The following is an 11,294-nucleotide window of genomic DNA, read 5'->3' as shown; positions in this document are numbered from 1 at the left end:
TTTATCAATGGAAAATCGTTTTGAGAGTATCGAAGCGCTGTCCGAGTGCTGAGTCACCACCTTTCAAGTGATTGCATGGTCCCTTTCATCTTACACATAAAAATGAAGTATTTTATATAAATTACGTGCTATGTGTACATATTATCTGAATACTTGCTGTCTATGATGGAGGAATAATTTTATAAATGTTTTAAATGATTTAAACTGTATATTTATTTTATATCTACATAATATGTTGGGATAAAACATGGGTAGATGAAATAGTTGATGTGTGAAGAAATAAAATGATGAGAGATAGGTGATGATAATTAGGTGAGGATAGATAGGTGATGATGAATCGGTGATGTAGGATGAAAGATATTATAACCTTGTTTGACGATTTGGAGATGTAGTCATCTACCAGAGTATAGATGGCAACCACGGACTATTATAGACAACCCCATGGAAACACCAACAGGCTCATAACCTGTTGGTGATGAATTACGAGTTCAGGCGATGTTGTAACTACGTATTTATGCGATGATACCCTAACCCTTGGTGGGCACGTATTGAGGGAGTAATCCCCGAATCAATACTGTCCAGGCGATGTAGGCGATGATCCTTATGGAGAGTCCTTAGGAACAAACATATAAGGAGACACAACGTAAGGAGATGAGAGGTAAATATGATGTAGGATATGCCCCTTAGGATAAATCCTTAGGGGGAGTACTTAGGAATAAAGAAGATAATGGGGATGGGTAAATGGGTTAATTGTTTGATGATTGAACATAATAATTATATTATTGTGGGTTGAAAACCCTATGTACTCACCAGGTTTCCCAACCTGACCCACTCAGTTTATTTACATCACAGGTGTTGATATGAAGTCACATTACAGTGAGAGATTAAAGAGATGTAGATCACTAGTGTAAATAAATATAAGTTCTGTTTATGCTTATGTTTCTGTATTGACGATGATATCCCAAACGTTTTAACATAAATAAAATACGTTTCTTCGAAAATGTTTTGATAATGAATTTATCGTGTTTTTCTGGGAACAAATTCCGCAACATTTTATGAAAAGAAGTACTCTGATTTTTATAAAGCATAAACAAAATCGGTCTTTTCTGGCCGTGAAAATGAGGATGTCACAAATTCCCAGTAAAGTTCAATACCTCTCATAAGCTCGGAGGCATTAAAACTTGTTTGATCATTTCATATTATAGTTAACACTAAACTCAGAATTAATCTAATATATGTCACTTTTTACTAATTAATCTAGAAAATTACGGATCTAAACAATTAGATGACTAGAAGGATTCACAAACAATTTAAGTGGCCAACAGAAATTGAAATCAAATCAAACACTCAATTTAACACATAATTGATCAAACTAAACAGTAATCATAGTCAAACATTGTGCCTAATGATTAATCAGACGAATAGGTTACCTCTTGCGAAACTGAAATCTGAGTTTTCAGCCTGACATGGCTAAAAACGGATTACAAATGGTGAAAATAGAATCTAAACAATAAATCATACTTAACTATGACTTGGAATTGAATCGTATCCTTTAGATCTGTGTTCTTCACTTGAAACCCTCTGAAAATCGCCTATGAGTCGCCAGGAATCGCAAATTAGGGTTACTGGAAGAGTATGGGGCTGTATTTATACGTCTAGTTGTCAAAACACCGTACCTACAATCGCAAAGGGACAACCTGCGATCGCAGGTTTTATCCAAAACGAGTCATGGGACTTTTTAAATGAAGTATATTGCTATTTAGACACAAACTGAACAACCTGCGATCACATGTTTCTTTTTTTCTAAGCTAGTGAATTTATTTTGCTTGACAAAACCTCGAAAGCAACCTGCGACCCAACTTGCGATCGCAAGGATGAACCTGCAATCTCAAGGAGACAACATGTGATTGCATGTTACTTTTTTTTGGATCTTTTGATCATCATTCCTCCTTCCAAGCAGATCCTGATCATTTCCCAGGATCCCTCCTTTGTCTAGACTCCAATTAAGCTCCAAAGCATCCAAAAACGCATCCCGAACTTGCGCAATCATCAATTTGCTCCAAATGGCCATGAAAAGTAATAACAAATGTGAGCAGTACGACCATTCTTCAAAATAATCATGAAACATGAAATACATAAAAATAATCAGGAACTAGTTAGCTTATTATAATGAAATATGTAGGAAATTGTGCTAAAAGATGCATATAAAATGTATGTAACAAACCTCTCCAAGCTTAGACCTTACTTTCCCTCAAGTAAGGAAACGATAACTTTCGAAATGTAAGTAAGGCTAAAGGCAATAACAGAACGACCTAGACACACGTCAACTAAAAAAATGAAATCCTAAATAATAAGGACTACCAAAGCTAAACATAAAACATGCATGCAAAGATAAAGAAAGTGAACAATGAACTAAAATAGTATGCGAATGACAAACGAACATTTAAAATGAAACATGCTCTCTTTCTTTTTATTTTTTATATTTTTTTTCTTCTTACATCAGCCTTTACATTGATAATGGGCTCCAATCACTAACACCAACGCAACCATCCTACTATCTTTCATGTATCACAGACTCCCAAAGTAAAGAAGACCACAAAACGGTGTAACCCATTAATCCAACTCTAGCCTTATGAGAGAAAATAGCATAGTCCGGATCTCATGTCCTTAAGACTAGATGGCCAAGAATCAGAATCGACGCATCCTTAAGAACCCGCACGACCAAATCAGCTTTCGCCGAAACAGCAAGGGCCAACCCACGTAGGAGCCCGAGCTCTATGCTTTCACTTTTCGAGAGCCACAAGTATCATATCACACAGTTCTTTATTCGCCAGAAGTATCTTTGGAACGGCTTCTAACTTGATTGAACTTTGATTTACACTTCGTTTTGAGATTGACTTTTCAATCTCTCTCTCTCTCTCTCTCTCTCTCTCTCTCTCTCCCTCTCTCTCTCTCTCTCTCTCTTTTAGAGTTTCTTGAGTTTCTTCAATTGAGCGCTTGAAATTCTTTGAATTGGGTACTAGATATGACGTTGTACCCTTTCTTCATTTTGACTGTGTAGATCTGATACATAAGCTCTGTGCTACCACGAGAGGTAACGCATGTCAACAAATAGGGCCATGTTCTGTGGGTTCAGAGTTACTGATAAAGATTCTTTTTAAACATTAATAAGCAAATCATCCTAGAGTTGTTATTACCGCCCAAAAAACATTTAAGTATGCCATTTTTTTATTATCTAAGATCGGGGTCTCGAATTACGGTGTCTTGGATCCCCTGGTTATGACAGCTGATTCTACACTTCGAATAACAATCAAGTTGCTTCGGATTTTTTCACTTTCAATTCTTAATAGCCAATTTCATGGAGCTATCGTATGTATAGAGTGTCATCATCTCGTGAAATTATTATTATTATTATTTTGAATGCAAATGCAAAATGCAACAAAATGAAAATATTTTTGAAAAACTAGGAAAAAAATAAAATGACAAATAAAAGAAACATAAATGAAAATATTTTTTTTTATTTTTTTTTAAATAAAAATGATAAAATAAAAACTTTCTACAAGAAGATAGGAAATCCCCTCCCCAAGCTTAAAATTAAGCGTTGTCCTCAATGCTTAAGGAGGAGTGGAAGATGACTACTCGGACGGGGGTGCATAGCGACGGAAGAAATCGTCACGGAAAGTGTCGAAATCGTCACGCAAACCTAACAACTCGTCACAATAACTGGTAACCTGAGTTCTCTGTAGCTGATAATCGAGGCGGAGACTAGTCATAGTCTGCTGAAGAGAAGAAATATCCTGACGGAGGCCAAGATGATGTTGGTAAGTGAAGGGGGAGTTGGGGTCAGGGTGAGATGGCTGGGTGGGTGGGGGCTGATCCTGAAAGTCAGTCTGCATAGGATCATGTTGGCTAAAGGAAATAGGTGTTGTGTATGCATAGTCTGGGTGCTGAGTGGATGAAGATGGTCGATCAAACTGTGGTTGCCGTACTTGCGGTGCCCTTCGTGGGCGAGGAGATGGTGGGATGTTCGACAAAAGAACCCACATAGTGTCGCTAATGGGGTCTACTAGGGAGACGACATCAGGGCCAGTGACCTTGAAATAAGTGTAGCGACCCCGCATCCAAACATACCCACCTGGGGCAGTACGAAGCATATGTATAGACCAAAGGGTCTGCAGGGACAAATGGAAAGAATCACCTGCAAAGAAAGTGTACCCGGGACGAGATTGCACCGCGAGGGAGCGGGAAATTACAGAAATCAGACCACCACAACGAATTTCACCGCCGATGTGAAGGGCTATAACTCTATGGAATCGTTTGATGATAAGATCGCCAAAATGCGGGCAGTGTGAACCGGTGACCATGCACCACAAAAGAAAAAGCTTGTCTTTGCCGACTTTTGTAGTCTTAGTCTGTGCATAAATAATATTGCATATAATTTTCATTGCAATTTTGAGAATAGGGTGCACAATACTGGTTTGTACGGATTGGACTGAATCATAAGACTCCAAACTAGTGATCGAGTACCAAAACTCGCATACATCAAAAGCTGGGGTGGGCTGGGATAAACTGGTGATGGGGGTATGGAATATCGCACATAACTAGTCCACGTGAATAGTGTGAGGGGTGCTAAAAATGCGAAAAGAGAAATTTCGCTCATGATTTATCTCGCTAAGCGTGGCTAAAAACTCTCGGGCAAATAGGGGACAAGTGCCAAAATCTGCAGGTAATAGGCGCTCCCAGCCGATATTGGCAAAAAGAGCGTGAGCACCATCATAAATATGGAGTTCCCACATTAGTGTGTGGCTAGGGGCCTAGGCTTGTGGCATAATCTCGGGGTCAAGAAGCCACTGGTAACAGTTGAGTGCACCCTGTGAACCTAAATCCACAGTGACATTGTCCACCTGGATAGTGTATGACGGCTCTGGAGCGTCAACCTGTCTGCGTGACGAGATGTTCTAGGGGGCATTTTTTTTCTAACTACTCCCAAACGACTACACAAATATATAACAAAAACAGAGATTCAGTTTCAGAACGAAAATACCTGACTGTGCGCTAAGCAACAATATATTTTTCGTGCCAAAAAATTTATTGATTTTTGAAATTCCGTTTGGATGAATCTCTTCTGAATCACGTCGTGATCAAACGTTTCTACTTTTTGTGGCATGTGGATGACTAACGGAACGTAGATCTGAATAAGAAACTCACAAAAATTCAAATTTCAAAATGAACAAAATGAGTTTTTTTGGAGAATTTCAACCGCGAAAACATGATTTCGTTACCGTATACATGTTGTAGGAGTAAAATAGAAGAGATTGATACCTTATTTGCTTGATTTGGATGAAAAATGAGCGATTTGGGTGTTTTTTGGTGAAAGAACTCAAAGTATAATGGATTTCAGAGAGAATTTTTGGAGTGTGGTGGTTAAAATGAGGCTTGGGATTAGTATATATAGGGAAAACATAACCTGCGACTGCAAGGGGGGAACCTGTGATCGCAGGTTTCAAAAATTTGACCGTTGGCACTCTCTTCGATGCAGGTTAATTTCTAGATGTGAAAACGTAATACATGTGATCGCAAGGGCTTAACCTACGATCGCAGGTTTTGAGATAAATGCAAGAATCAATGTTTTAACTTTCAAATATGTCGCAGATACATAAAACTGATACATGCAATTGCAGGGGCTGTACCTGTGATCGTAGGTTTTGAAGAATGTCCTGAAATCTATTTTTTTGTTCAAAAGTGAGCCACGAACAACAACGAGATACATGCGATCACAAGGGGGAAACCTGCAATTGCAGGTTTTTTCAATTAAACTAGAGTCGATTTTAAAATTGTTCAAAAATGTTCCAAACCCTAAAAATTGATATATACGATTGCAAGGGGGAAACCTGCGATCGCAGGTTTGTTCAATTTTGTGAAAATAGTTCCAAAAAATCCTTGATGATTACCTGCGACCCTAATTGTATAACCTGATATTGTAATGACTGGTTATGCGATCGCAGGTTCCACCACACTGTATTTTTTAAAAAAAATTCACATTCTCTATGTTCCTTCTCATTTTAAAAAGACTATTCAGATAAAAAGAGACGACCTAAGTTTCTAAAAACACACAAAAATTAAAAAGAAGTTGCAAAAATGAAAACCAAAACAAACGTCGGGGTTGCCTCCCAGCAAGCTTCCCGTTTTTTTTTGTCGTTGGCTCAACATTGTTCCTTGGTTTCCTCAATTGAGGTAAGTCGGGACCGCGACTACCTCCACTTCTTCATTTGTAACTGGAAACCCTTTGTAAAATGGTTTGAGACGGTGACCATTTACCTTAAACATCTTTTTGTGTTTGTTCACTCTTAATTTCTATAGCACCATGATCAAACACGTTAGTAACAACAAAAGGTCCCACTCAACGAGACCTTAATTTACCAAAAATAAGTTTAAAACGAGAGTGATATAAGAGTACCTTTTGACCAGTAGTGAATACCTTTCGTGAGATCATCTTGTCGTGAAAGACTTTCGTCTTCTCCTTATAAATTGCTTCGTTCTCATAAGCGTCATTCCTAATTTCTTCAAGCTCTTGGATATACAATCTTCTTTTCTTGCCAACTTCATCCATGCTCATATTCAACTTTTTGATAGCCCAATATTGTCTATGCTCCAATTCACCCGGTAATAGACAAGGTTTGCCAAAAACAATTCTATATTGTAACATAGCAATAGAAGTTTTGTATGCTGTCCGGTGAGCCCATAACACATCATCCAATCGAATACTCCATTCCTTCTTAACTTGATTGATGGTTTTCACTATAACTCCCTTGATCTCTCTATTTGAAGCTTCAGCCTGCCCATTGGTTTGTGGGTGATATGCTGTGGATACCCGATGTGTGACACCATATTTCTTGAGGACCGCTTCGAGGGTGCGGTTGCAGAAATGCATGCCCCGATCACTAATAATGGCCTTTGGTATCCCAAACATAGCAAATATATTTGTCTTGACAAAATCGACCACAACCTTGGCATTATCCGTTTGTGTAGCTTTTCCCTCGACCCATTTGGACACGTAATCCACAACAAGGAAGATGTATACAAACCCAAAAGAAGAAGGAAATGGACCCATGAAATCTATACCCCAAACATCAAATATTTCACATATTAAGATCAGAGTAAGTGGAATTTGATTACAAGACGTCAAAGACCCAGGCATTTGGCACCTTTCACAGGTTTTGCAAAATAGAAAAGAGTAACGAAAAATATGAGGCCAATAAAGACCATTGTCCAAGACCTTACGTGCGGTTTGTTGTGGACCATAATGCCCTCTACAAGCTTCTGAATGGTAGAAATTGAGGTACACATCTTCTAATCATCTGATCAACACAATGTTTACATAGATATGGTTCGTCCCAAACATATCTTTTCGCCTCCTTCTTTATTTTATCTTTCTGGGCCCGAGTGAGATCTGAAAGGAGTTCTTTGGAGACCAAGTAGTTCACAATATTAGCAAACCAAGGAGGGTTCTGAACAATGAATAGATGCGCGTCGGGGAATGTTTCGCGGATCAGTGTCGGGTCTTCAAGTGGGGTGAGTCAACTCAAATGATCAGCTACCAAATTTTCTCTCCTACTTTTGTCCCTAATCTCTATGTCAAACTCATGTAGCAGCAAAATCCATCTAATCAACCTTGGTTTTGAGTCGTTCTTGGAAAGAAGGTACCGGATAGCTGCATGATCAGAAAATATTATAACTTTTGTGCCCAACAAATATTATCTGAACTTTTCCAATGCAAAGACAATTGTCAGCAACTCTTTTTATGTGGTGTAATAATTTTCTTGGGCATTATCCGAGGTTTTTGATGTATAATATATAACATGGGGAAACCGATCTTTTCTCTATCCTAGAACAACTCCAACAATAGTGTTACTGGCGTCACATATTATCTCGAATGGTAAATTTCAATCTGGTGGCTGAGTGATGGGGGCAAAAGTAAGAAGGTTTTTCAGCACATCGAAAACCTTCTTGCAATCTTCATTGAAGTCAAATCCATCATCTTTTTGCAATAGTTGGCATATGGGAACTAATATCTTTGAAACATATTTTACAAACCTCCTGTAAAACCCTACATGACCAAGAAAGGAACGCACTTCCCGAACATTCTTTGGGTAGGGTAAGCTCTTTATAACATCTATTTTTGCTTTATCGACCTCTAAACCTCTTTTTGAAACAATATGTCCAAGAATCAGACCTTGGTCAACCATCAAGTGACATTTTACAAAATTTAAGACCAGATTGTTTCTATACATCTTCGTAAAATTTTTGTAAGGTTTTTTAAACAAATATCAAAGGAGTCTCCATAGACGGTGAAATCATCCATGAAGACTTCTTTGATATTTTCGACATACTCAGAAAATATACTAACCCTACACCTTTGAAAGGTAGCGGGTGCGTTGCAGAGTCCAATAGGTATACACCTATACGTGAATGTCCCAAAAAGGCAGGTGAAATTCGATTTCTCCTGGTCTTCTGGAGCAATTGGAATATAATGGAAACCTGAAAATCCATCCAAGCAGCAGTAGTGGGATTTTCCAGCAACCCTCTCTAGCATCTGATCTATGAATCGGAGCGGAAAATGATCATTTTGGGTGGCTGCGTTTAATTTTCTATAGTCAGTATACATGCGCCATCCGTTCTGAACCCGAATTGGAACCAACTCTCCTTCTTTGTTCTCTACCACTGTCACCCCAACCTTCTTGGGAACAACTTGAAATGGGCTGACCCACTTGCTCTCATAGATTGGGTATATCATCCCACCATCTTGTAAGTTCATAACTTCCTTTTTAACCACCTCCATCATAGTTGGGTTTAATCTGCATTGGGCTTCTCACGACGGCTTAAAATCCTCTTTCATCAAAATTGTGTGCAGGCAAAGAGATGTGCTGATTCCTTTGATGTCTCCAATAGTCCGCGCAGTTGCGGTTTTATAATCTTTCAGAATTCTAATTAGCTCTTACTCTTCTTCTGACAGCTTGTTAGATATGATAACTGGTAAAGTTTCTTTTTCTCCAAGATATACATATTTCAGGTGTTTTGGAAGTGTCTTCAGCTCCAAGATGGGAGCTTGCACTACAGAAGGGAAAATCTTGGAGTTAGAAATAGGTAATTGAAGAGTTTGGATACCATACCTCAACTTTCTTTGCTGATCCATATGAGCTACCATTTCCTAAACTTCTCTACCAACCACATAATTTTCTGGTATAATCTGAGCTGCATTAATAGACAAATTTCTGTGGAGCACTAATGCTAGTGACTCACGGTTAGCAATCTCAAAATATTTTGCAGTTAGTGGTTCAATAACATCAATAAAACCGAGGGCTAAAACATCGGCAGGATAACACATGGCATCATAGATATTGAAGTTGATAACTTCACCATCACATTCCATTGAAAAGGTACCATCATAAACATCTATTTTGGTTCTGGCAGTTTTTAAAAATGGTCTCCCCAAAAGAATGGAAGATGAATTTGGTGAGTCGTCATCTCCCATATCCGAAACATAGAAATCAGCTGGGAATATGAGTTCATTCACTTGAACCAAAATGTCTTCCAGTACACCTTTTGGGTACACCACGGAACGATCAGCTAACAGAATGATGACTCCTGTTCTTTTTAAAGGCCCTACCCCGATCGTTTTAAAAATTGAACATGATAAAACATTTATAGAAGCTCCTAAGTCCAACATAGCTCTTGGCACTGAAAGGTTCCCTAACTTGCAAGGAGCTATAAAAACTCATGGATCTTACACTCTGGGGGTAGCCTTTTTTGTAAAACACCTGAAACATTCTCACTTACTTTAACTGTTTCGTTTCCTTTTAATTTTCATTTTGAATTACATAACTCTTTTAAAAATTTAGCATATCGGGGTATTTATGTCACACCCCGAAACCAAGGATGGCGGAAACGTCCGGCGGTGGAGGACTTCATGTATATTATCACAACGAGTATAATAGTGCTCAAAGTGCAAACAACCAACATATATATAATTGAAAAACTTTCACCGTATTATAAGTTTACATGTTTCTAAATCAATTATATTATGTTGACAAAATGAAATGCTTGACGCCTTAGCGTTCCATCATCAAAAGCCACTGGTTACCTGTTTTACTGATTCCCTGAGAATACAAGTAGTTTTGAAAAAGGGTCAACAATTAAGTTGGTGAGTTTACAAACTTTTGAATGAAATGTTGAAATCCTTTCTTTGTAAAAGTATGTTTGTTCCAAAAACTCCAATATTTTCACTTTTAACAATGTAATGTAGCCTTAAATGCCAAGACTATTAATTTACTAGTATTTTTCATAGAAATTTTAAATCATGCAAGTTTAAACTCACATTAAACTCGTTTGTTTAAATGGAATCCCGTAAATCTTATATTTTGTTAATACCCCGTGTGATTTATTATAACCATACTATGACTTAGTCGGCCTTGTATACGACGTTCTTCAGGCGTCAGAATGTTAATGACATTTGTCACCACAAACCTGCCGGTCTAGCTGTTGCATGCAGCTAAGGTGTGGATTTGTCAGACCCAATATAGATCTATACACAAGTATCACGCTGTCCCTAAAAGATATTTTGGTTATAATTACACGACTTTTCTTGCGTTACTATGGAAGTAACGTGAAGCAAATGTCTCACAAATTTATTCATTAACAGATTTACGCAGTGTGAAATTGAAAACCCCTTTTTTTAGGAAAGTACTCTTTCGTAATGTATATGAAACATAAACTATACCTATTATAGTTTATCAAAATATTTGTAATGTATGGTAACCTTTTCTATGTAAATAGAATATGTAGCAAAACATAACTATGTTTATTATGTCTCATCATGTGTTAATTGTAATAATAAAGGCTCTTACAATTTAGTTAACATTTTTCTTTTATATATTTATATCTCAACAGAAATCTCATGCAAAATATGAAGTCATCAAGGATTAACACTTTGCTCAACATGTTACAAAGTGTTATGAAAATTGTAATTTATAAATTTCTTTTTTTTACCATTTCTACACTGAGTTAGAAAAATCACATAAAATTCATACGAAATTAAAAACTAAATCCGTAAAGTCTGGGAATTTAGAAAATATGTCTAGTTTTTTCATAAATTTTATCATGGATTTTATAAGCCTCTAACTGGTGTGAAAACATTCATATTCACAGTCTGGTCCGAATTCGTAGCTATAGTGATAGGGAGTTTTGTAAAAATCACCATAAATTGTAGAAAAATCGTATGTACATGTGCAAGTATT

At 37.4% G+C, this 11,294-nt stretch overlaps 1 protein-coding gene across 1 annotated transcript; it reads right to left on the bottom strand.

Annotated features, from left to right (window-relative positions):
- Positions 1-9,208: 9,208 nt before the first annotated feature.
- LOC145003048 (uncharacterized) lies at positions 9,209-9,727 on the bottom strand. Its single transcript, XM_078962208.1, has one exon. The coding sequence runs from the start codon at positions 9,725-9,727 to the stop codon at positions 9,209-9,211; it is 519 nt and encodes a 172-aa protein (XP_078818334.1).
- Between the last annotated feature and the right edge of the window lie 1,567 nt (positions 9,728-11,294).

The sequence above is a fragment of the Lactuca saligna genome, chromosome 6, assembly GCF_052625555.1.
Source record: "Lactuca saligna cultivar CGN05327 chromosome 6, ASM5262555v1, whole genome shotgun sequence".
Lineage (NCBI taxonomy): Eukaryota > Viridiplantae > Streptophyta > Magnoliopsida > Asterales > Asteraceae > Lactuca > Lactuca saligna.
Note: the sequence above shows the minus strand (reverse complement) of the source record. Positions and strands in the feature narration are given on the sequence as shown.